Here is a 27,067-nt window from a genome sequence, read left to right as displayed (position 1 = left end):
CTTATTTCATTCAAGCAACCTCTAAGTGTTTTGATTTCTGAGCCCTCAGCCTCTTAGAAGAAGATAATTTGGGACCAGAGCTGGATAAGAGATATACCTAAACATGACATATAAACTACCTCAAAATTCAAAGCATTGAATAGAAAATAGATAGAGTTCTATGTCAATCACCTTTAAAATCAGCAGAGCAGGGCTGGGAAGGGGGCTTAGTGTTAGAGTACTGCTTAGCATGCATGAAGTCCTGGTTTGATTCCACATAAACAGAAAAAGCCAGAAGTGGCGCTGTGGCTCAAGTGGTAGAGGGCTAGCCTTGAGCAAAAGAAACTCAGGGACAGTGCTCAGGCCTTGAGTTCAAGCCCCAGGACTGTCAATTTAAAAAAAAAAAAAAAAAAAGCCGGGCGCCGGTGGCTCACGCCTGTAATCCTAGCTACTCAGAAGGCTGAGATCTGAGGATCGAGGTTCAAAGCCAGCCTGGGCAGGAAAGGCCGTGAGACTCTTATCTCCAATAAACTGCTAGAAAATCGAAAGTGGTGCTGTGGCTCAAGCGGTAGAGCGCTCACCTTGAGCTGAAGAGCACAAGGACAGCTCCCAAGCCCCACGACTGACAAAACAAAAACAAAAAAACAGCAGTGTATACTGTACATGATAGATGGCTGGTGACTGTAAACCTAGCTAACTAAAACAAAAAGATGGAAGCAGGGCTCAAGTGGCAAGTGCTGCCTAGCACACATAAGGCCTTGAATTCCCTTTAATTCCTTGAAAACCCCTGTACCAGTCCAGTGAGAATTTTAACACCTGAGCCCATCAGAAATATGTAAGCTCAGTACATGAAAGGGGAGAGACCAGGTTCACACTAAAATGTAGGTTAGCATTTCACAAATGATATAAACTGCTGAGGAAGTCATCTTCATTGAGCAATAGCATTTCATCTTTTTTTCATAAGGGCAGATACAGCTCAAATTGAAGTGGAATAGCTTCCTTTCTTGTCTACAACTCTCCTAAGTTTCCATCCACTTTTATTTTCTTTTTTGTCAGTCCTGGGGCTTGAACTCTGGGGCTGGGTGCTGTCCCTCAGCTCTTCAGCTCAAGATTAGCACTCTACCACTTGAGCCACCACAGCACCAGTTTCGGTTTTCTGGTGGTAAACTGGAGATAAGAGTCTCATGGACTTTCCTGCTCAGGCTGGCTTCAAACCAAGATCCTGAGATCTCAGCCTCCTGAGTAGCTAGGATTACAGGCATGAGCCACTAGTGCCAGGCCCTATCTACTTTTAAGAGAAGTGGAGACTTCAACAGAGATAGTCATTAGCTAAAAAAACAAAACAAACATGGCAGATGAACACCTACATCAAGATTTCACAAAACACTCATGGTATTTCCACTCCAACTCAAGAGGAATTAAGCAATGTGTTGTATACAATGACTTTGTTTCCTCACTGGTGGATTGACGGAGCAGAGAGAACTGGGTTTGAAGACAGGACCTGGGATTAGGAATGCGGCTCGGTGAAGAGTGCTTACTAGCATGTTGGAGGCCTTGGAGTTCCATCCCACCACTGTAAATAGAAAAGATCTGGCTTTGAATGGACTGGCACATTTGAGACATGAAGACATGGACAGTACAAAACTCTGAGTCTCTAAACCATTTTGTTCACTCCACTTCTAAAATGCCTCAGGATTACTGTAGCCTTGAAGGTATTATGATAAAGCATCTGTTACAGTGCCCAGCAACTCGTGGATGATCAGAAAATATTAAATACTACCATTAACTTAACAAAAATTTAGAATTCCATGAATAAGTCATTCAGGAGTTCTGATGCAAGAAAGGGTATATAAAATCTTAGATCAATGACAGGATATTAAAAATACTAAAAACGAAGAAAATGGCTGGATGCCAGTGGTTTACGCTAGCTACTTAGGAGGTCGAAATATGAGGATCATAGCTTGAAGCCAACCCAGACAGGAAAGACTCCATCTCCAACTAACTAGCAAAAGAGCTGGACTGGGGCTGGGAAGGTGGCTCAGTGGTAGAGTACTTGCCTTGCATGCATGAGGCCCTGGGTTCAATTCCTCAGCACCACATAAGCAAAAGGAAAAAAGCCAGAAGTGGCGCTGTGGCTCAAGTGGTAGAGCGCTAGCCTTGAGCTGAAGAGCTGAGGGACAGCGCCCAGTCCCAGAGTTATGGCCCACGACTGGATCAAAAAAAAAAAAAAAAGAGCTAGACTGAAGGTATGGCTCAAACAGTTGAGCACCAGCTATGAGCAAAGAAAACTGAGCCAGAGCTTGAGCCCCTGAGTTCAAGTCCTGGTACGTACACACACACACACACACACACACACACACACACACACACACACACACACACACACACACACACACACACACACACACACACACACACACACACACACACACACACACACACACACACACACACACACACACCTTTTAAAACATAACTATAGCAAAAATCTAAGTAGCAACATAAAATTAGACAGTACTTTGCTCTGAGCCTAAGAATTATTACACAGCCCATTATTTTCTAAAAAATCAGTCTTAAAGATTTCTCTTTTTTTTTTGGTTTGGGTTTTTTTTTTTAACTGTATTTTTTTTGTCTTTTCTTTTTTGGTACTGGGGATCGAACCCAGGAGGTTGCACTTGCTAGGCAAGCGCTTTGCCACTGAGCTACATCCCAGCCCAAAGATTTCTCTTTTTATAAAGATGCTGAGTTGTTTGTTATGACAGTCCTGGGACTTGAATTCAGGGCCTGGGCCCTGTCCCTGAGATTATTTTTCTCAAGGTTAGTACTCTACCACTTGAGTCACAGGGCCCCTTCTAGGCTTTTCTAAGCAGTTTATTGGAGATAAGAGTCTCACAAACTTTGCTGCTTGGGCTGGCTCTGAACCACGATCCTCAGATCTTAGCCTCCTGAGTAGCAAAGATTACAACAGGTGTGAGCCACCAGCACCCAGCTGCATTATTTTTCAATTATTGCATTTTCTTTGTTGAGAATTAGTTATGCACCACATACTGGCAATTCATTCTACGATGGACTGGCTCAGACTATGGTGGGCCCAAGTAAGCACATGTTGATCGCCAACTAGTTTATTAAGTTCACCCATGGCCAGGATGCCTAATAGTGCCTCTTCTCACAACATGCCCCATCAGTAAGCCACACACAGCTCTATCTACACACTTCAATGCAACAAGAAAAACACCTTCTGACTGTCAGTGCCATTCTCCTACTATCTTAGCTACTTAGAAGTGTAAAGTTCACAGTTTGAAGCCAGCTTGGGCAGACATACCCAAAAGACTCCAACTAACTAGCAAAGTGTCAGAGGTGGAGGTGTGGCTTAAATAATCAAAGGAAGCAATGAATTAAAAAGCCACACAAGGGGTTGGGAAGGTGGCTCAGTGGTACAGTGCTTGCCTTGCATGCATGAGGCCCTGGGTTCGATTCCTCAGCACCATCTAAGCAGAAGAAGCCAGAAGTGGCGCTGTAGTAGAGTGCTCACCTTAAACTGAAGAGCTGAGGGACAGTGCCCAGGCCAAGAGTTTAGGCTCCACGACCAACCAAAAAAAAAAAAAAAAAAGCTGCACAAGAACTCCAAGCTCTGAGTTCAAGCTTCAGTGTACACCATGCATGTGTAGACACAGACACCCACATGAAAACTTTAAATTTTAGAATAGCTATAAATTTTAGATTAGCCCTTTGAGCATAAGGAGCTCAGGGACAGTGCCCAGGGCCAGAGCTCAAGTCTCATCAATCAAATATATATGTAAGATTTCACTAAGAAAATGACATGCTGGCTGGGAATGTGGTTTAGTGGTAGAGTACTTGCCTAGCATGCATGAAGCCCTGGGTTCAAGTCTTCAGCACCACATAAACAGAAAAGGCCGGGAGTGACGCTATGGCTCAAGTGGTAGAGTGCCAGCCTTGAGCAAAAGAAACTCAGGGACAGTGCTCAGGCCCTGAGTTCAAGCCCCAGGACTGACAAAAAAAGAATAAAAAAGACAAAGAAAAAGAAAATGACATGCTACAGGAAAACACATTAGCTAAATGGACATTCTGTTGATTTTACAAGTAATTCACAGACTACTGACGGGGACACTAGCAGGGGACATTAACACTGTGAGTCTCCCATTCACAACAGAAAACTCACTACTTCCTCTCGCAGGCCATTTTGTGCTGGAGCTGCTTTTAGTAAGTTTTTCTTGTAATGAGATGACTCACGCCCTGCCTATTTCTACAATTAGTCTCGATTCTGCCTGCTAACAGTATGTGAAACAAACCTAACACCTCCTCCTCCACACAAATCCTTCAAAGCCTTCACAGTGCCCATCACTTACTCTGCTGTTTTCTTTCAGGCTAAACATGTTCAAATACTTGCATCGTTCTTCCTGTGGCATGCTGTCCAGCTGCAAGCCCCCTGACAAGTGACTTACCACCACAGTTCTTTAATGTCTCTAAAAAATGAGGCGTTAGGCCTCTGGTTTTTATTCTGTTCATCAACATTAATATTCACAGACTTAACTTTTTCCTCTCAAAAGCAACAGAAGGATACACTCACTCTTAAGTATAAAGTGGCAAAACAGAGTAAACAGGAACCGCTAATGCTCTCAGAGAAAGTTGTTGTTTATGCTTATGCTGTGTTTGGATGTATTTACCAAGTTTATAAAATCCAAACTGTCTGTTGTAATTGTGCAAAAGACCACAGCAGCTTTCTGCTTGCCCGCCTCTTTGGTTCGGGAGCTCTGTGCCTACTACCCACAGCATTCATTCCTTGGCTGCCCACTGAGGCTCACCTGCAGCAGTTCCCCAGATGCTCCACAGAATACTTGCCACAAAGGGAAACTACAGGCCACCAGGTATAAATTGTATAGGGATATATGTACACATCATGTATGTACTTTTTTTTTTTGTAAGTCATGGGGCTTGAACTCTGGGCCTGGGCGCTGTCCCTCAGCTCTTCAGCCTCAAGGCCACTTGAGCCACAGTGCCACTTCTGGTTTTCTGGTGGTTTACTAAAGACAAAGAGTCTTACTAGCCGGGTGCTGGTGGCTCACACCTGTAATCCTAGCTACTCAGGAGGCTGAGATCTGAGGATGGTGGTTCAAAGCCAACCCGGCCAGGAAAGTCTATGAGACTCTTTGCCAATGAACCACAAGAAAACTGAAAGTGGCGCTGTGGCTCAATTGGTAGAACACTTGCCTTGAGCTGAAGAGCTGAGGGACAGCGCCCAGGCCCAGAGTTCAAGCCCCATGACCGACCAAAAAAAAAAAAAAAAAGTCTTACAGATTTTCCTAGCTAGGCTGGCTTTGAACTGTGATCCGCAGATCTAAGCCTCCTGAGAAGCAAGGATTACAGGTGTGAGCCACCAGTGCCCAGCTATGTATGTGCATTTCATGTAGTTTCACATAATTTAACTTTTAGACTGCACTGTAAGTATAACCAATCACTCTGGATAGCAAGTTTAATAGTAGATTTTGTTTCACCTCTTTCTCTCTCTTTTTCAGGTATTGGGGGGGGGGGGGAATCTTTGTAGTCCAGGTTGGCTGGCCGAGAACTCTAGATCCTCCTGACTCAGCCTCCTAAGTGCTACCATTACAAGCCTATGTCACCACATCAGATGCAAATTTCTTTTGTAAACCAATCACAGAAATAAGGAGTAAGAAATCCTGAGATAAGTCAGTAGTGTCCCCCTAAATGCCAAGTCTATTTAATTTTGAAAATACGGCTTTTGTAGATGTTAATTTTAGCTTCTGAGATGAAATCATCTCAGATGATCCAAAGACTGACATCTATGTAAAAAGAAAAGAGAATAGAGACAGGCACATAGATAAGAGAGTAAAGGCTAGGTACAGTGGCTCACACCTATAATCCCAGCTACACTATCAGTGGAAAATGGGAGGATGACAGGCAAGGCCAGACTATGAGGGAAGTTAGGGAGATCCCATTTCAATCAATAAAACTGGGATTAGTAGCTACTTGGGAGGTGTAAACAGGAGTATTACAGTTTGGGCCAGCCCAGAAAAAAATGTAAGACACTATTAATAAAAAGGGTGGGGAGGAGGGCTGGGAAGGTGGCTCAGTGGTAGAGCGCTTGCCTTGTATGCATGAGGCCCTGGGTTCGATTCCTCAGCACCACATAAGCAGAAAAAAGCCGGAAGTGGCGCTGTGGCTCAAGTGGTAGAGCGCTAGCCTTGAGCTGAAGAGTTGAGGGACAGAGCCCAGACCCACGACTGGACCCCCACCCCCAAAAAAGAGGGAGGGGGCTGGGAAGGTGGCTCAGTGGTAGAGTGCTCGCCTTGCATGCATGAGGCCCTGAGTTCGATTCCTCAGCACCACATACACAGAAAAAGCCAGAAGTGGGTGCTCAGGAACAGCACCCAGGGTCCAGAATTCAAGACCCACAAACAAAAGACAAGACAAGAAAGGAAGGAAGGAAGGAAGGAAGGAAGGAAGGAAGGAAGGAAGGAAGGAAGGAAGGAAGGAAGGAAGGAAGGAAGGAAGGAAGGAAGGAGAGAGAGAGAGAAAGAAAACAAAAAACTGGGGCTGGGGAATGTGGCTGTCTAGCATGCATGAAACCCTGGGTTTGATTCCTCAGTACCACATAAGCAGAAAGGGCCAGAAGTAGTGCTGTGGCTCAAGTAGCAGAGTGCTAGCCCAGGCCTTGAGTTCAAGCCCAGGACTGGCAAAGGAAGAAAAAGAAAAAGGGGGGGAGGGAGAAGAAAAAAGTAACTAAAGCAAAAAAAGCTGGGGCACACCTCAAGTAATAGACTACCTGCCTAGCAACTACAAGGCCCTAGTTCAACCCACTGCTCTGCCCCTCAACAGGCCCCAGAAACAATACCAAAAAAATAAGAAAGGAGAGAGAGGCAGGGAAGGAGGGAAGGAGGGAGGGAGGGAGGGCTATACAAACAGACACAGACTAGAGTGATACTCAATCTTCTAGTCAAGAAATAAGGACTTTTTGAATTCTCCCAACTCCAAACCCTACTTTTCTGAGTTTAAAATTTACCTTAGAACAGCAATATATTAAAATAATTGTGACAAGTAGCTATACTTTGCTTACAAATTTTATGAAACACATTAATTCTACTATTTTTGAAGTTTCATGAGTGCACAGGAAATTTGTATTTCTATATTCTCTGTTCAATTTATTCTTTTTTTTTTTTTTGTCGGTCGTGGGGCTTGAACTCTGGGCCTGGGCGTTCTCCCTCAGCTCTTTTTGCTCAAGGCCAGGGCTCTTCCACTTGAGCTAAAGCGCCACTTCCGGTTTTGTGGTGGTTTATTGGAGATAGGAGTCTCACGGTCTCTCCTGCCCGGGCTGGCTTTGAACCGCGATCCTCAGATCTCAGCCTCCTGAGTAGCTAGGATTATAGGCGTGAGCCACCAGCGCCCTCTCTGTTCAATTTATTTGAAGATAACTACAAAGAATAGTTAATTGCCCCAAAGTATCTTTCTTTTTTTTTTTTTTTCTTTTTTTGTCAGTCATGGGGCCTAAACTCTGGGCCTGGGCACTGTCCCTCAGCTCTTCAGCTCAAGGCTAGCGCTCTACCACTTGAGCCACAGCGCCACTTCCAGCCTTTTCTGCTTATGTGGTGCTGAGGAATCGAACCCAGGAGCTCATGCATGCAAGGTAAGCACCCTACCACTGAGCCACCTTCCCAGCCCAATTGTACTTCTTACAAATCTTTTCTAAGGTTCTCTTACTAACAAGCACTGTCACATCTGCATAGTTTATACTTTATTATAAGTAGAAAAAGGTAGACTTATGTTTACATTATTGTGATGAGTTACCATCAAAAGAAAATAATTTTTGGTCTTGTTTTCCTTCAGTCTGTTTGTAACGTCTTTATGCTTCCTGTATATCTAAGATCCACAGATGTTACAAACCTCCATTGCTGCTATCGTGCCATAATAGCAGTTGTTGATAAATTAAAGGAAGTATTTGAAAAGGAAAATATTTTAATTTTGCATTTTAGGAAATACTCTTCACATGATTAATTTAACAGTATCTACCATCAAACTTCAATCATGTAAATGGATTTTCCTTTCTTGACTTTTGTCCGACTGAAGAAAGATAAACTAAATCCTAACATGAAAGAGAGAAAGAAAGAAAGAAAGAGAGAGACAGAGAGACAGAGAGAGGTGGTACTATGACTCAAAGAGCACTCACCTTGAGTAGAAAAGCTCAGAGACAACACCTATGCCCTGAGTTCGAGCCCCAGGATAAGTACCAAATAAGTTTTTAATAAAAGCTTTGTAACCCCAATACTCTGAATGCTCCAGAGGCAGAGACAAGAATATCTTGAGATCAAGGCCAGCCTGGGCTACATAATGGGAGAGAGGAAGAGATGGAAAGAGAAAAAGCAAGGAAGAACGAAAGAGGTAAGGAATGAAAGGAATAAAGAAAAGATTGGTCTGATTGGTACCTAATTAAACCAATCTTTAAACTGTTTGCTGAATATCTAGCTTGATTCCCCAGAGTAGACTATAAATTCATGTGTAAGAACTTTTCTTATATATATTGCGGTTTTTGTTGTTGTTTTTTTTGGGGGGGTCCGGTCGTGGAGCCTGAACTCTGGGCCTGGCGCTGTCCCTCAGCTCTTCAGCTAGCACTCTACCACTTGAGCCACAGCGCCACTTCCGGCTCTTTTATATGTATTGTTGATCTACACAAATAATGTATCTTTAATGCTTACTAAATAAAAGCAGTAATGTAAAAATTACTATGCACTGCTAACTTCATATTTACCAGTTGTACATGGGCAGGCTGTTGTACACATTTCCCTTTGCCCTGAACTACAGGGCCACTAAGAATTAGCAATTTAAGTTTCTGAGCTGCAGAGAAGCACAGACCAAACACCATGAACTAAACTGGCCAGTAATTTCCTCAGGTTCTGAAACTTTCACAGGGCCCTCCTATTGTCTGCCACCAGGGGGCACTATCTTAATCTACTTTTCATTAAAAAATATATAACCTATTTTCAGCTACTTAAATGACTGACACAGAGCACTAATATCTCAATGCTTGAAGTACTTATTTTATTTTAAACAAGAAATGTTCAAAATATCACAGCACAAAAAAAAAGCTATCCTTAGGTATCTCGAGCGCCTGTGCCTTACTCTACACACTTTACTACGCATAATAATGGAGATTTAAGAGACTACAATTTGAGGGGTTTTTGGTTGGGTGTTTGTTGCTGTTGTTGATCCTGGAGCTTAAACTCTAGGCCTGGGCACTGTCCCTCACCATTTCAGCTCAAGGCAAGCATTCTACCACTTGAGCTACAGAGCTTCTCCAGTTTTCTAGTTCTTTATTGGAGATAACAGTCTCTCAGACTTTTCTTTCACCAGGCTGGCTTTAAACTGTGATTCTTAGATCTCAGCCTCCTGAGTAGCTAGAATTATGGGCCTGAACCCCAGTGCCCAGCTACAACTAGAGTTCTTGAAGTGCCTAGCATGCATGAAACCCTGGGTTTGCTTCCTCAGTACCACATAAACAGAAAAGGCCAGAAGTGGTGCTGTGATTCAAGTGGTAGAGTGCTAGCCTTAAGCAAAATAAGCTCAAGAACAGTGCCCAGGCTCCAAGTTCAAGCCACAAGACTGGCAAGGGGGGGGGGGGGGAGGGGGAAGAAATGTACTCATTACCTTACTCATCTTTACAATAAGAGAAACTTGGGGCTGGGAAGGTGGCTCAGTGGTAGAGCGCTTGCCTTGCATGGCTGAGGCCCTGGGTTCGATTCCTCAGCACCACATAAGCAAAAAGAGAAAAGCCGGAAGTGATGCTGTGGCTCAAGAGGTAGAGCGCTAGCCTTGAGCTGAAGAGCTGAGGGACAGCGCCCAGGCCCAGAGTTCAGGCCTCATGACCGGACCCAAAAAAAAAAAAAAAAAGAGAAACTTGTCTATGTGTACTTTTTAAAAAGTGAATCATGAGATTTCAAAAGTATACTCTTCTTTGCTTCCTTAGTATTATATATCTGCCTCCTGATGTATTAGTATATAAAATAATACTTAGAACACTTAATTTAGTTTGTTTTCTAAAAAATGCTTTTATTTCAAAATTTAAAAGCCCTCAGAAATACTCAGTGTACATGTAACAAAAATCTTTTACTATGACACGAGCCTTCCCATAAGTGCGGCTACTCAGAAGGTGGAAATAAGAGGATCCTGGTTCAAGGCCAACCTGGGCTAGAGCAAGACTCTGCTCCCCAAAAGGCATAAAAATCCAAACCGAAAAGACACAAAATATAGTTTAAAATTTTTATTTATTTATTTTTTTTTCGGGCTGAGAAGGTGGCTCAGTGGTAGAGCGCTTGCCTTGCCTGCATGAGGCCCTGGGTTCGATTCCTCAGCACCATGTAAGCAAAAAGAAAAAAAGCCGGAAGTGGCGCTGTGGCTCAAGTGGTAGAGTGCTAGCCTTGAGCTGAAGAGCTGAGGGACAGCGCCCAGAGCCAGAGTTCAGGCCCCATGACCGGATCCAAAAAAAAAAAAAAAAGACACACTATATAAAAATTTTAAAGGAGGCCAGATACTGGTGGCTCATGTCTGTAATTCGGGCTCATGTCTGTAATTCGGGCTGGGATCTTAGGATGGAGGTTCAAAGCCACCCCTGGCAGAAAAGTCTGTTGGACTCTTATCTCCAATAAACCACCAGAAAGCTGGAAGTAGAGCTGTGGCTCAAGTGATACAGAGCATTAGCTCTGAGTGAAAATGCTTAGGGGTAGCACCCAGGCCCTAAGTTTAAGCCCCAGACTCGGCACTAAAAATTAAGCCACAGCAGCACTTCCAGCTTTTTTCTTTTTGCTTATGTGGTGCTGAGGAATTGAACCCAGGGCCTCGAGCATGCAAGGCAAGCGCTCTACCACTGAGCCACCTTCCCAGCCCTATATATTGTCTCTTATGTCAGTTTGTGGAATAAGGTGACGGATCTAACACCGCTTCTTTCGCTTTAAACCGTACTAAAGAACACCAGGCATGGAACCACACACGGGGAGGCTGAAGCAGGAAGTCCAAGTTCCAGGTCTACCTGGGCTACACAGAGAGAACTTGTACCAATCAACGAGCAAGCAAACAAACCACACACTTACCAAAAAAAACCCTTATTTATATTTCTTTTTTAAAAAAAGAACTATTTCCAGAGGTATAAGCTAACAAGGGTAAAGAAAAGAGGAGAGACAACAGAAAAAAATGAAGAACAGGAAAGCAGATGGACAACAGATTACCATCAAGGTGGAGAGCCAAGAAAAGCCCCATCTGAAACTGAGAAGCTGAGAGGCAGCCCACGCACGCTCCCTGCCCTCCACGCTCCCAGTCCCTCGGAAGGCAAGGGGGTCTGCAACAGAACTGGCTGCAAGCTGTTGAAGGGCAGGTCCCCAGAACATCTCTCACATTCAAACTGCTGAACATCAGTCTCTAGAGAATGCAAAACTCAAGTTCTCTGGGCCAGGAGACACCAGGCTCAAGGGTGAAGAAAAGTCCTACTATCAGAAAACCAGAGCTTTAAATGACATGCAACCCACTTCTGCCACTCAGCCACCAGCTGAGAATGCCACCAGCCACACCTGCAAGCTCCAAGCTCTCAAAGACTGAGCTAAAGGTACTAACAGGAGACTGGCTGCTAAAACAATGAAAATCACTCATGGTTAAGCTAAGGCCCACCTACTCGCCCAGAGCTTCCAATTAACTAGATAGTTCTACCATGTTCATTAGGAGCAGAAAATAGATTAATAGACATCTGAAAATGGAAGAGAGAAACCAAAACAAACAAAAGGAAGTAATTTAGAAGAAACAAGACTATACAAAGGGGAAAAAGCTATAATTAATATCCTCGGAAGCGAAGCGAATAGTCAGAGCAAGCCTGTTATCTCAGCATTCAGGAAACTGAGGCAAGAGGACTGAGAGTTCTCAGCAGGATTTTTCTAGGGAAAGGGGTTTAGCACTGGGATCGGAACTCAACCTTGTACTTGTTCAGCTGTTTCTTTAGCCCTTGAGCCAAGCAAGCTTTTTGCCAGTTATCTTGGAGATGGAGTCTCAGCCCTTCTTACCTAAGCTGGCCTCAAATCACTCTGCATCTGAAGCTTTTGAGTAACTAGGATTCCAGGACTGAATCACTGGTACTGAAAATTTTTTGTTTTTTAGGTTTTATTACTTTTAAAAAGAAAAATTCTAGCTAGGTTCCAGTGACTCGTGCCTAGTCTATAATCCTAGCTACTCAGGAGACTGAGATCTAAGGATCTAATTTCAAGTCAGCCTGGGCAAGAAAGTATGTGAGACACTAATCTCCAATTAACCATCAAAAAGCTAGAAAGAGCTGCAACTCATGTAGTAGAATGTTAGTCTTGAGCACAAGACTAACAGGGATAGCACCCAGGCGAGTTCAAGGCCCAGAACTGACACCTAAAACCAGAAAGATTCTAGGATTATTGTTTTCTAAGCTTCTTAGGAAAAAAATAGAAAAATATGTTAGTCAAAGTAGTAGGTAGCAGGGTTAGGAGAACAAGATAAGAAAACCTTTGAGAAAAACTGAGTAACTCAAAGAGGAAATAAACATAGATGAACACTGGAGAGGAAAGATAAGAACATCAGAAGACCAAAATAGGAAGCACAACATTCAATAAAATAATAACAACAGAGAAAGAAGAGGAGGAAGTTGTCAGAAGAGTTCTCAGAACCAATGGACACACTTCACTACCAAACGGTGTCCAATGGATAAAACTAGACCCACATCTCATTCTACACCTACAAATTACCCAAAGCTTCCAGCCAAATCCCTCATACACAATCAAGAATCAGAAGCTGGGGGGCTGGGAAGGTGGCTCAGTGGCAGAGTGCTTGCCTTCCATGCATGAGGCCCTGGGTTCGATTCCTCAGCACCACATGAGCAGAAAAAGCCAGAAGTGGTACTGTGTCTCAAGTGGTAGAGGCTACCCTTGAGCTGAAGAGCTGAGGGATAGTGTTGAGGCCCAGAGTTCAAGTCCCACAACTGACAAAAGAAAAAAGAAAAAAAGAAAAAGAACCAGAAGCTGGGTATGATAATGCCTACCGTAATTCCAGCTCTTTAGGAGATAAAAGTAGGAGGATCATAAAGCTAGCTTGGGCAAACCTGGCAAGACTCTACCTCAAAAACAAAATTTAAAAGAGTAGCCTGATGCCCTGATTACAACTGAAGTGTCTGCCTGGCCTTGCCACGTGAGCCTGGAAGGGCATGTTGAAATCCTCCAGTGAGGGGCTGGGAAGGTGGCTCAGTGGTAGAGCGCTTGCCTTGCGTTCATGAGGCCCTGGGTTCGATTCCTCAGCACCTCATAACAAAAAGAAAAAAGGTGGAAGTGACACTGTGGCTCCAGTGGTAGAGTGCTAGCCTTGAGCTAAAGAGCTGAGGGACAGCGCCCAGGCCCAGAGCTCAGGCCCCATGACCGACCCCCCCCCCCAAAAAAAAAAAAAAAAAAGAAAGAAATCCTCGAGTGACAGCTAGCTATGGAACCAAACCAGATGTACCTGAGTAGATGAATGCATCAAGAAAATGTGGTATACACACACACACACACACACAATGGAATTCTATGCTTCCATCAGAAAGAATGACACCATTTGTTAGGAAATGGAAAGATGTGGAAAAAAATCCTATTAAGTGAAGTAAGCCAGACCCAAAGAAATTTAGGTCCCATGGTTTCCCTCATTTGCAACAACTAGTATATGTCTAGGACAATTTTATCAGATGAGCAGACAAAGTTTAAAAGCTATGTACATATGACCATATAAGATGATGCTAAGTGAAATGAACCCCAGGATATGGACACACGAGGCCTTTCCTTGTTGTTGTTTTAAATGTACTATGTGATTTCTTTTTCACTTGTTTCCTTTGTGTGGTCTTCAGCCTGGTACATCCCCTGCTGTCACTGTACTTGATTTTGGTACCCTGCATCTTGTATATACATTTGTCTTGTTTGGGGAGGGGAAGGGAAATAACAAAACGCTGAAACAAGGACACAGGATGACCCACTGCAACAATGATACCCACAAGACATTATCTTGGAATTCAACTTTACAACATGGGGGGGAGGGGAGGGAGGGAAGAGATATAGTGGGAGAACAACAAGGGAAAAAGTAACAATGCTCAACAAGATATGTACTCATTCCCTCACTCATGGAACTTACATTATGAGTCTTCGGTTTAAGAACCAGTATTTCCTCCGACTTCGATCATATCCAATAGGCTCATGTCGAATGTACGGTTTGTTCTTTTGGATTTCAGCCACACAGTCAGTCACGCCAGGCACCTTGTGTGCGACGCACACTTCACACTGCCACTCGTCCTCTGGCACCTCCTCAAGAGGGGGCTTCACACATTCCAAATGGTAGACAGCTGAACACGTCTCACAGCAAAGCAGGTCCCCAAGTTTGTGACACACCCTACAGTGGTCGTCATACTGGATCACCCCTTCCGACATCAACTCCTCACGAGCAATGTTTGTCGTAAGAAACTGATCGACTAAAAACTGCAGAACTTTGATTTTGTTCTCCACGGGTCCATAGGGGTAGTCCTCCGCCTCCTGGTAGGGCAGAACGTGGTGGTACTCCCTGTCGCTCTCGCAGTACACCCGCAGCACCTCCGGCCAGGTCATTCCGTCTATGAAATACAGGGTGGAGTTGACACTGTCTTTCAGATCCGCAGGCCCAAAGGTAGTATTGGAAGTGTCTTCCTCACGCAGCACGGCTTTCAACAACACCACGTGCATCTCCGCCATGAGCGTGCACTGCTCCTGGCTTACCAGAGCTGCGCAGAAGTCCTCAAAGCGAAAAGGAGACAGTCTTAAAACAGTGCCAAAGTTCCGCAGTACCTCATAAATGGCAATAACATTCATTATATGCTCATTAGGCACCATTAAATCCTCAGAGGACTTGGGAAATTCGAGGGGGGGGATGTCCTTTTCCTCCAATATTGGAGAACGAGGTCGATGTACTCTCGGTTTTCGTCTACCTGCAAACAAAGAAACGCATGATAGCATTTGTAATGATATACAAATTTATACACCACACTGCTGCCACAAACATGGGGTTCTCCCGATTTCCCTGTAACTCTCAAGTTAAAATAGAGCCACAAAAGGGACTGGGGACTGTAGATCGGAGGTAGAGCTCTACCAGCCCGGAAGCCTCAAGGGCCTGGATATCATCCCCAGGATTATGAAACCCACTATAGAGAAGCAGCACTTTGAGTTCTCATCTTATACTGTACAGAAAACAGAGATTCAGAGCTCCACAGGGAGGCAGGAGCTCAGGACAGAAGCAGGAAGTAAAGGGGAGGAGGTAGCTATGAGCAGGGAGGGGAGAGGAGAGGACCTCCAACGCTTGGGAGAAAAAAGTATCTTGTTTAGGAAATGGACAAAAGGCCATGGATATCATCAAGTCAGTTCTCAGATGTGTGTGACATCTTTGGGACAGCTTACTTTGTAACACATGTACACATCTCACTTGACCCTCTGAACAAACACATGGGGTACTATGATCTGTCTGTTAAAATGAGAGAACTTGTTAACCAAACAAGCTCCTCCTAAAGTTAATGCCTGTAATATTATTATTGTTACAGTTTCCGGCGATGTCTACAGAATGGTAAATCTCTACTTTTCAAAAAGGAACAGTGTTAATGAGATTCACATTGAACTCCCTCTTGTACAATTCAGTTTTATTAGCCCTGATGTGAAGCTACCATTCCCTGGAAAACTTCACCTCTACCTTTACTCTACCATCTACAAATTAGTCATACAAGATACTAGAGGAGAAAAAAAAAAATGTCAAGATTTTTACATTTATACAATGCAATCCCAACCACTCACCAGCAAGCAGATGTTTCAAGTAAGAATATACTCAATACTTTCTGTGGGAGTCTGGTCACTGTAAGACTTTGCTGCACAAGCATAACCCAGGGACAGTAAAGGAATGAGAGAAACAGTGAGCCCAGAGACTCTCCCTGGATGACAGCCATTGAAAACAAAGTAGCTCATAACTGAACCCAGAGCTGCTCACCCAGCAAAGCCCTGCGATCCACAGTCCCCAGAGCTGACATCTGTCAGTCTTTGGTTGGTTTTAGAGGTAAAGGAAGGTGGCCAGAGACTTCTGTAAGTTACATATTGTTACCACAATATACTGAACCAAGTGAGCATGTCTCACATTGTAAACTTTAAATATTCATATGATACTTTCGGGGGAGACTACAAGCCTGAGTCAATTTTGTTTTTAAAGGCAAGTTGGCAAAGCCCTACTGAATATACTTCTGCCTCCGGGGATTTATCCTAAAGATATACACATCTAACAAAGTATAAAAAACAATTAATTCATCTGTGCGACTACCCAGACTACAAGTACCGGCCTCGGCGGAAAACCAAGAGCTCAGGCCCGGGCCTGCCCACTATGGCCAGGGAAACTACAGCCTGGCCCAAGGGGGCCTGCTCTGGGCAGCAGGATATATAGCCACCCAAGGGAGCAGAGGCTTTGGGTACCAGCCCCCCAACTACTCTACACCCTACCTGCCGACAGCTACAGCTCTACTTCGCACTATAGACAGGAGGCATCCTCACCAAGCTCCCTCCCTCAGTGACCCTAGGCTCCGGGGGAACTGCTACCTCCCCATGCAACCCAGGTCCTCCATACAATACTCCCCTTGCTGGTGTTCCGTGTGGCCCTAGCCTACCTTTCACACACACGGACCTCTCAGTAAATGAATGCCTCATCCTCTTTCCATCACAGAACCCTCTGAACTTTGGTTTAGAGGCTTACAGTTGAAGCAAAACCTATTTTTGTACAATTTAAAAAAAAAAAAAAAAAAAAAAAAAACAGGGCTGGGAAGGTGGCTCAGTGGTAGAGCACTTGCCTTGCATGCCTGAGGCCCTGGGTTCGATTCCTCAGCACCACATAAGCAAAAAGAAAAAAGTCGGAAGTGGCGCTGTGGCTCAAGTGGTAGAGCCCTAGCCTTGAGCTGAAGAGCTGAGGGACAACGCCCAGGCCCAGAGTTCAGGCCCCACAACCGGACCCCCCCCCAAAAAAAAAAATCTCCCCGGGCACTGGTACACCTGTAATCCTAGCTGCTCAGGAGGCTGAGATCTAAGGATCACGGTTCAAAGCCAGCCCGGGCAGCAAAGTCCGTGAGACTCTTCTCTCCAATAAACCACTAGAAAACCAGAAGTGGCGCTGTGGCTCAAGCAGTAGAGCGCTCGCCTTGAGCTGAAAAGCTGAGGGACAGCGCCCAGGCCCAGAGTTCAAGCCCCACGACTGACCCCCCCCCCCAAAAAAAAAAAAGAAAAGAAAAAAGAAAATCTCAGGCCAGGCACTGGTGGCTCATACTGGTAATCCTAGCTATGCAGGCATCTGAGATCTGAAGATTGTAGTTTGAAGCTAGCCTGGCCAGGAAAATCCATGAGACTCTTGTCTCCAATTAATCACATATACACACAAAAAAGCTGAAAGTAGAGCTGGGGCTCAAGTGGTAGAGTGCCAGCCTTGAGCAGAAAAGGCTAAGAAAAAAGGATAGCACAGTACTAGCGCACACATGCGCAGGCACACACACACACAACCTCAAGCAGGGGCTGGGAAGGTGGCTCAGTGATAGAGCGCTTGCCTTGCATGCATGAGGCCCTGGGTTCAATTCCTCAGCACCACTTAAGCAGAAAAAAAGGGAAGTGGCACTGTGGCTCAAGTGGTAGAGCGCTAGCCTTGAACTGAAGAGCTGAGGGACAGCGCCCAGATTTACTTCAGGCCCCATGACCGACAAAAAAAAAAAAAAAAAAAACAACAACAATAAAAACCTCAAGCACTTTTATCGCGTTAATAGGAAAAAAAAGGGTAAATTTCTATGTACACACATAATACTGATATTCAGATAAAAATGATGCTCCTACTTATAACTGCGGATGGTCTTGTTTGACTACAAATATATGGTCACTTTACCAATTGCAAAGAGTCAGGTTTACAGAACTAACCATAGATTATGTATGTAAAGAGAAAACTCATAAAAGGAAACCACGAAAGGTCCTCAGCTGTCGAATCGCTAGTTATGAGCAAGTCATTTCAACAATTCACAGAAATGCATTTATCACATGTTATATTATTACTGTTCCCAACACTGACTTAACTATGTTAATTTTCCTGTACTAAAAAATTAAAAGGCGGCTGGGAAGGAGGCTTAGTGATAGAGCACTTGCCTCGTGGGCATGAAGCCCTGGGTTCAATTCCTCAGTACCACATAAACAGAAAAAGCCAGACATGGTGATGTGGCTCAAGTGGTAGAGTGCCAGCCTTGAGCAAAAAAAGCTCAGGGAGGGCTGGGAAGGTGGCTCAGTGGTAGAGCGCTTGCCTTGCATGCTCGAGGCCCTGGGTTCGATTCCTCAGCACCACATAAGCAAAAAGAAAAAAGCCGGAAGTGGCGCTGTGGCTCAAGTCGTAGAGCGCTAGCCTTGAGCTGAAGAGCTGAGGGACAGTGTCCAGGCCCAGAGTTCAGGCCCCACTACCGGACCCCCCCCCCCCAAAAAAAAAAAAAAAAAAAAAAAAGCTCAGGGACAGTGTCCAGGCCCTGAGTTCAAGCCCCAGGACTGGCAAAAAATAAAAATAAAATTAAAAACTTAAAAAAAAAAAGAAATGAGAGCCTAGCTCAATTGGTTAGCTCAACTGGTTAGCAGAAGGTTTACCTAGCATGCACAAAGCTCTGAGTTCAATCTCTGAAAGAAAAAAACAAAAACAAACAAACAAATAAGACAAAACCTTCATCTCCACCTCAAGAGTCAGCGGATAAAGGAAAAACCACCACTCACTAAGGGACAAAAATTTTAAGGTAAACAAAACAATTGAGAACAATGGAAATACCAGAAAACCTCCTGTGGTGAAGACTATATAAACTAGAAGGACAGCTTGAGGACAGTTCTGGTTATAGAAGGTTGCATCCACCCTGAAAGAACAGTCTCCAAACTTGTTTGCCCATGACTAACGTAGGGAATATATTTCACATCTTCATCTGGCACACAAATGCCTGAAAGTCAAAGTTCTACAGACCACTACTGTCCCCTCGTCTCCTCTCCCTCTGTGTCTCTACTGTTTCACTTTTTAAAAATGCTAGTTAAGGGCTGGGAAGGTGGCTCAGTGGTAGAGCGCTTGCCTTGCATGCATGAGGCTCTGGGTTCGATTCATCAGCACCACATAAGCAGAAAAAGCCAGAAGTGGTGCTGTGGCTCAAGTGGTAGAGTGCTTGCTTTGAGCTGAAGAGCTGAGGGAAAACGCCCAGACCCAGAGTTCAGGCCTCAGGACTGACCCAAAAAAAACAAAAAAACAACAACAAATGCTAGTTGAAGCCCACAGTTTGACAAATTCTTTTAGAAAAATTCTCCTAATGCATGTTCAGGACACTCAACATTGTTTATGAAAACAAAGAACAAACAAACTGAAAACAACCAAAAGGTTCACTAATAAGGAAATGATTAGGAAATTGTGGAACATTCACTTGGCAGAATTCTTTAGAGCAATTATGAGTGATTGAGGGCTGTGTATGTCAATATGAAGGAATCTTAAACATGGAAACAAACCACCTGCAATCCCACACTCTGGAGGGTGGGAGCAGGCGCAGCGGGAGTGTGAGGTGGGCCGGGGCCGGGGCTGCACACTGACCTGCTTCTGGAAAGAGAAGAGAACAAGAGAGGATGGAGGAAGGAGACAAGAAATGTTTGTTACCTTTTCACTCTGCAAACTCGGCACATATGGGAGAAATCCTAGAACAGTGGTCCTGAACTTCACACACCATCACGGTCACTAGAGGGCTGAGTCTGATTAAAATAGACTTCAGGGCTGGGAAGGTAGCTCAGTGGTGGAGCGCTTGCCTTGCATGCATGAGGCCCTGGGTTCCATTCCTCAGCACCCCATAAGCAGAAAAAGCTGGAAGGGGCACCGTGGTTCAAGTGGTAGAGTGCTAGCCTTGAGCTGAAGAGCTCAGGGATAGCACCCAGACCCAGAGTTCAAACCCCATGACTGACCTGCCCCCCCCCACCCAAAAAAAAGATTTGAGAACAGGGTCTGAGATTTTGCATCTCTAATAATTCTCAGAATGCACTAATAGTGCTGTTCTGAAATCCCCTCCCTAAGAGGCCGGTGAGTAAAACAATATACATTAGATAAAATTCCAGAAGATACCTTCAAACCTTGGAACTAGAAATGTGATGAGCATGTTTGAAAGAAATCCAGAGCCAGACGCCAGTGGCTCACACCTGTAACCCTAGCTACTCAGGAGGCTGAGATCTGAGGATCGCGGTTCAAAGCCAGCCCGGGCAGGAGAGACCGTGAGACTCCTATCTCCAATAAACCACTAGAAAACCGTAAGTGGCGCTGTGGCTCAAGTGGTAGAGAGCTCGCCTTGAGCTGAAGAGCACAGGGACAGCGCCCAGGCCCAGAGTTCAAGCCCTACAACCGACAAAAAAACAAACAAACAAAAAAACAGAAAGAGAGAAAAAAAAAAAACCAGAAAGAAATCCAGAACAGCAGGTCCCACTCCAGGCACACAGAATGAGGACCTGAAGCTTTGCAAACCTGCACAGATTCAGGTGCTCACTGCAGAGAGCTGCAAATCACCTACTCAGAGTTTTCTCTGAGAAAATGAGGAAGGGGGTGACACTGTTCCAAAAAAATGCACTTAATACCTGACTTAACCCCTCTGTACATCACCTTTAAAATATTTTTCAATACATTAATAATAATAATGTTTTCTCAGTCCCAACCCAAATTACAGAACCCCAGGAGAAGCAAGTAACCCCTATTTTCATACTTTTCTCCAGGTAGTTCTAACGTACAGCCAAGTTTGAAAACTACTTTAAAGAACTGGACAGTTCCCCAGGGAATGAGTTGGGCAAAGTCAAGCAAAGGAAGGGAAGATGAAGACTGATCTAAAGCAAATGGAAGCTTAATCAAAGCTACTAACAAGTCTACAAAAAGAAAAGGAAGAGGTGAAATAATCCTAACCATGTGAAGATGTTTTTTTAGAGAAACCATGTGTTTCTCTAAACTCTGCATAAAATGCTATAGGGGTTTCTTTCTACACAGCTGAGGTTTAAAAATATGCATTGAGGGCACATTCTGTATTTATTTAGCTTCTAGGGTTTTTTAAATTAAAAAAAATTAACTTTAAAAAGCTTATACATTTTAGCAGATCTTCAGATCACGGTTCAAAGCCAGCCGGGGCAGCAAAGTCTGTGAGACTCTTATCTCCAATAAACCACTAGAACACTGAAAGTGGTGCTGTGCTCAAGCAGTAGAGCACTCGCCTTGAGCTGAAGAGCCCAGGGACACCGCCCAAGCCCAGAGTTCAAGCCCCACAACTGACAAAGGAAAAAAAAAAAAAAGCTTATATATTTTGGACAGACGCTGCCTTACTTTGAGGAAGTTTTGAGACAGCTATCTGAGACGTTCGTGAGGACCTGCTCCAGGACACGCACCGTCTTGTGGGCTTGTGCCTCCTCTGGCACTGGGCACACTTTGTCCCGCCTTCCTAGATGGCACAAGCACTTCCGTATACCACTGCTCAAGTGGCCCCAGCTCATTTGTTAACCTCTTCAGAGCACAAATCCTAACTACTCTAAAGTCAAAAGTGTTTTAGGGGCTAGAAATGTGTCTTAGTGGTAAAACACTTGCCTAGCATGCCTGAAGTCCAAGGTTTGATGCACCAGTACCACATCAACAGAAAAAGCCAGAAGTGGCGCAGCGGCTCAAGGGATAGTGTGCTAGCCTTGAGCAAAAGAAGCTCGGGGGCAATGCACTGAGTTCAAGATCCAGCACTGGGGGGAAAAAAAGTGTTCAGCCACAGGGAGGGTAGAAACCCAGGAGTAAAAGGCCAGCCAAGAGTAAAACCTCAAAGACACTGTTGATTTGTCAGGGCTGACACCTGAATTTTATTTTACTAATTCTAAAAGGAATACTCAGAGTGCTTTCAGACTTCTAGATTTCCTATGTCAATCTTAAGATATGTTTCTAGAACAGAAAAATGAAACACAGTCCCCTATTTCTAACTGGAATCTGAAAGAGAGACAAATAATTCAACCTTGGTATTAGGAGGGAGAGAAATTCACCTCCAGTGAGATTTGGATGTAGTAAAATCGAATTCATTAACCTCCAGGCACACATATATACACTATAAGTGGTACAACAAAAATAACCTGCCACAGGGCTGGGAAGGTGGCTCAGTGGTAGAGCGCTTGCCTTGCATGCATGAGGCCCTGGGTTCAATTCCTCAGCACCACACAAGCAAAAAGAAAAAAGACGGAAGTGGCGCTGTAGCTCAAATGGTAGAGCGCTAGCCTTTAGGTGAAGAGCTGAAGAACAGCATTCAGGCCCTATGACCGGACCCCAAAAACAAACAACAACAAAAACCTGCCATGGAGAGTCAAACAGGCTTTTCGGGGGACAGGAAGGGGGGAATGGGGATCAGTAGGAGGGGAAGGACCAAAGGAGAGGATTTAGGAGAGTGAATATGGCCCAATTATATGCATGTATGAAAACAGAACAATGAAACCAGTTAAAATTATTTTAAGAAGGGGTAGGAGAAGGGAGAATGATAGAGGGGGAGTGAAGTTCATCAGATATATTGTATATATGTATAGAAATGTCCAAATCAAGTCCTTTGTACCAACAACCAATGTATGTTAATAGAAAAATCCTTTCAAAGCCAGGCGCCAGTGGCTCACGCCTATAATCCTAGCTATTCAGGAGGCTGAGATCTGGGGATCACGGTTCAAAGCCAGCCCATGCAGCAAAGTCCGTGAGACTTTTTTTTTTTTTGTCGGTCATGGGGCTTGAACTCTGGGCCTGGGCGCTGTCCCTCAGCTCTTCAGCTCAAGGCGAGCACTCTACCACTTGAGCTACAGCGCCACTTCCGGTTTTCTGGTGGTTTATTGGAGATAGGAGTCTCATGGTCTCTCCTGCCCGGGCTGGCTTTGAACCGAGATCCTCAGATCTCAGCCTCCTGAGTAGCTAGGATTACAGGCGTGAGCCACCAGCGCCTGGCTCCGTGAGACTCTTATCTCCAATAAAAACCACTAGAAAACCAGAAGTGGCACTGAGGCTCAAGCCATAAAGCGCTCTGAGCTGAAGAGCACAGGGACAGCGCCCAAGCCCAGAGTTTAAGCCTCATGACTGACCAAAAAAAAAAAAAAGAAGAAAAGAAAAATCCTCTCAAAATTAAAAATATAAGCTGGGCACTGGTGGCTCATGCCTGTAATCCTAGCTACGCAGAAGGCTGAGATCTGAGAATCATGGTTCAAAACCAGCCTGGACAGGAAAAGCTGTGAAACTCTTATCTCCAATTAACCACCAGAAAACCACAAGTGGCACTGTGGCCTAACTCAAGGACAGTGCTCAGGCCCAGAGTTCAAGCCCCACTACCAACAACAAAAATAAATAAATAAATAAATAAATAAAAATGAAAATATATCATGTACTTTACAGTCATTGTTTTAATATTATGGGCCAGCTGGGTGCTGGTGGCTCATGCCTGTAATCCTAGCTACTCAGAGGCTGAGATCTAAGCATCACGGTTCAAAGCCAGCCCAGACAATAAAGTCTGTGAGACTCTTATCTCTAACTACCAGAACATGGGAACATGGGAAGTGACGCTGCGGCTCAACGTGGTAGAGTAGTTAGCTTTGAGCAAAAAGAGCTCAGAGACAGCTCCTAGGCTTCAATTCAAGTACCATAACTGACCAAACAAAAAAATTATAGGCCAGTTGAGGTTGCATACATCTCTAATTTCAACCTCTCAGGAGGCAGAAGAAATTGGAAGGATCATGGTTTGAGACCACCCTAGGTTCTCAAGACATTTTAACCAATAAAAAGCTAGGCACAGGGCTGGGAAGGTGGCTCAGTGGTAGAACGCTTACCTTGCATGCAGAAGGCCCTGGGTTCGATTCCTCAGCACCACATAAGCAAAAAGAAAAAAGCCAGAAGTGGCTCAAGTGGTAGTGTGCTAGCCCCGAGTTGAAGAGCTGAGGGACAGCGCCCAGGCCCAGAGTTCAGGCCCCATGACCGACCGCCCCCCCCCCCAAAAAAAATGGGCTGAGAAGTTGGCTCAGTGGTAGAGCGCTTGCCTTGCATGCCTGAGGCCCTGGGTTCGATTCCTCAGCACCACATAAGCAAAAAGAAAAAAGCCGGACGTGGCGCTGTGGCTCAAGTGGTAGAGCGCTAGCCTTGAGCTGAAGAGCTGAGGGACAGCACCCAGGCCCAGAGTTCAGGCCCCACAACTGGACCAAAAAAAAAAGCTAGGCACAATGATGTATGCCTTTCATCCCAACTCCATACTAGATAAATATGGGCATAAACACAAGACCCTATTTGGAGAAATAACTAAATCAAAAAGGGCTTGGAGAGTAGCTTACGTGGTCAAAAGCACCTGTCTAGCAAATGCAAGGCTCATCCAGTTCAATCCCTGGGTGAGGGGGGAGCAAAAACAGAAATTGGAAACAAACTTGCCAACATTAACAAGGATTCACTCCTGAATCTAGAATAGTGTCTCAATCCAGCATGAGGTTATTGCTGGTAAGGCTGTGTTCTCCAAGCACATCCCATCTGCCCTTATTCCTATCCTCTGTACCAGCAATGCTCACAAACAACAGCAAGCTTTCACAAACAGGGCTTTCCTGGGTGCAGGGATTGTGCAAGCACCTTTCAATGCCTTGTCCTATTTTATCCTCAGATCTATCAATTACTACCTTTCAAAGATGCTTATACAGAGGCTCAATGTGTCACTACAACATAAGAGTACAAGGATCTTCAACCTATATTCTGAACTTCCACCTTAGGACAGCCTTTCTTTACTAAAAAAAAACCAAGCTGACCTCTCAATGAACACAAATTTAAAAAGTAGCACATGCCTTTTGTGCAGAATGGAGAAATAGCAGATAAAGGAAATCAGATATGGGATTAAAGAATGAGACTGAGCCCAAAATTTCAATAAGAGCTATCATTTCAAGTGCCTAACAGCCACACGTGGTTGCTTATGTGCTACCATACTGAATAAAGAGAATACTTCCATCACCACAGAACGCTTATTGGACAACCCTGGTCCAGAGATATATCTACGGACCACTGCACAATAATGACTTCAAATAACCCATTGTTATCAAAATGAGGTTAAGGTAATGGTAAAATAGCAAACATTCTCAATGGAGTGATAACAGAAAAGGAGTTTGTCAAAACTGAAATAACCATCAAATTTAAAAACCCATACAAACATACACATATGAACCAATGGAACATGGGGTATGTGCACTAAGGAAAAACTATAAAGAACCTATAGGAGTTCACCAGTCAGAAATGAATAAACACTAAATAAGCTAGGTGCAGGTGGCTCATGCCTGTAATCCTAACTACTCAGGAGGCTGAGATTTTGAGGATTGTGGGGTAGGAAAATCCATGAGACTCTTATCTAGAATTAACCAGAACAAAGCTGAAAGTGGAACTGTGGCTCAAATGGTAGAAAACCAGCCTTGAGCAAAAACACTAAGTGCTCCAGGACTGGCAAAACAAAACAGCCAGGCAGCAATGGCACATGCCTGTAATCCTACCTAATTAGGAGGCTGAGACCTGAGGATCTTGGTTTGAGACAGCCCAGACAGGAAAATCCATGGATGCCTCTCCGAAATTAACTATCAAAAAAGCTGGAAGTAGAACTGTGGCTCAAGTGATAGTGTTAACTTCAAGCAGAAAAACTCAGAGACAGTACCCAAGCCCTGAGTTCAAGCCCCAGGACTGGTACAGGTACACCCTCCCCGCCCCCTGCGCTCGCGCTCGCACACACACACACACACACACACACACACACACACACACACACACACACACACACACACACACACACACACACACACACACACACACACACTGGAATATTTCAGTGGTAGAGCCCTTGTGAGCATGTGCAAGATCTTAGGTTTGATCCTACCACCAAAAATAGAGTCTGGTGCTGATGGCTCACACCTGTAATCCTTGCTGCTGTGGAGGCTAATAAGATCTGAGGATAGAGGTTCAAAGCCACTCCAGTCATGAAACTCTTATCCCCAATTAACTACGAAAAAGAACAAAAAGCCAGAAATGGAGCTGTGGCTCAAGTGGTAGAATGCTAGCTTAAGCAGGGGAGAGGAGGAGAGGAAAGGAGAGAAGGAGGGAAAGGAGGGAGGGACGGAGGGAGGGACGGAGGGAGGGAGGGAGGGAGGGAGGGAGGGAGGGAGGGAGGGAGGGAGGGAGGGAAAGAGAGCCTGAAACTATTTTTTTTAAATAAAAAGTCCGAAAGAAATCAAAGGAGGAAAATCTGTCTCACACTGACCAGCAAATTATGGTGCACCCATGAACTGTTTTTGTTTGGCCCATGAGAACTAAATGGGTGGATAATAACCCAATTTAGTGATGTTGAGAATCAGGTAGGATTCAAACTGCAGAGTCCATAAAGTTTTATTGAACAGTCATTCATATTGCCTGGTTGTTTTATAAACAACAACAGAGTTGTAATAGGGACTATAAGCCCTCATAAATTCTATTCCAGCTACTTACAGAAGAAGTTTTAAGCAAACAACCAATGGAGTATCACCTGTTTGACCTTTGAAATGGCAGGTCCTCTCCCAAAGCACCAGGAAGCACTTACACCCCCAGAACATTTAGACAGACTGTGCAAAATCAAAAAGGGACTGAAATCTTAACAAGACTAGATTTCACAGCAAATAACTAGCAATAACAAATATGTCATATATTACTAAAGATACTTCTTGCCAGGTACTGGTGGCTCATGCCTATAATCCTAGCTACTCAGGGGGCTTAGATCTGAGGATCCCAGTTCAAAGCCAGCCCAGGCAGGAAAGTCTGGGAGACTCTTATCTCTAATTAACCACTAGAAAACTGGAAGTGGTGTTGTGGCTCCAAGTAGTAGAGCACCAGCCTTAAATGAAAAAGCTCAGAGACAGTGTTAAGGCCCGGAGTTTAAGTCCCATGATAAGAAAGAAAGAAAACAGAAAAGAAAAGAGAAGAGAAGAGAAGAAAGAAGGAAGGAAGGAAGGAG

At 44.4% G+C, this 27,067-nt stretch overlaps 1 protein-coding gene across 7 annotated transcripts in view; it reads right to left on the bottom strand.

The window, feature by feature from the left end:
* Nucleotides 1–27,067, bottom strand: part of Bptf (bromodomain PHD finger transcription factor) — a 129,270-nt gene that overhangs the window by 86,914 nt on the left and 15,289 nt on the right. For all 7 annotated transcript variants that reach the window (XM_042702572.1, XM_042702575.1, XM_042702577.1 and 4 more), the window contains exon 2: nucleotides 14,161–14,983. In XM_042702572.1, the coding sequence (XP_042558506.1) occupies nucleotides 14,161–14,983 (823 nt within the window). The remainder of the gene's footprint in view (nucleotides 1–14,160; nucleotides 14,984–27,067) is intronic.

This window comes from Dipodomys spectabilis, unplaced genomic scaffold, assembly GCF_019054845.1.
Source record: "Dipodomys spectabilis isolate Male_0828 unplaced genomic scaffold, ASM1905484v1 ptg000329l, whole genome shotgun sequence".
NCBI lineage: Eukaryota > Metazoa > Chordata > Mammalia > Rodentia > Heteromyidae > Dipodomys > Dipodomys spectabilis.
This window is presented reverse-complemented; position numbering and strand designations above follow the sequence as displayed.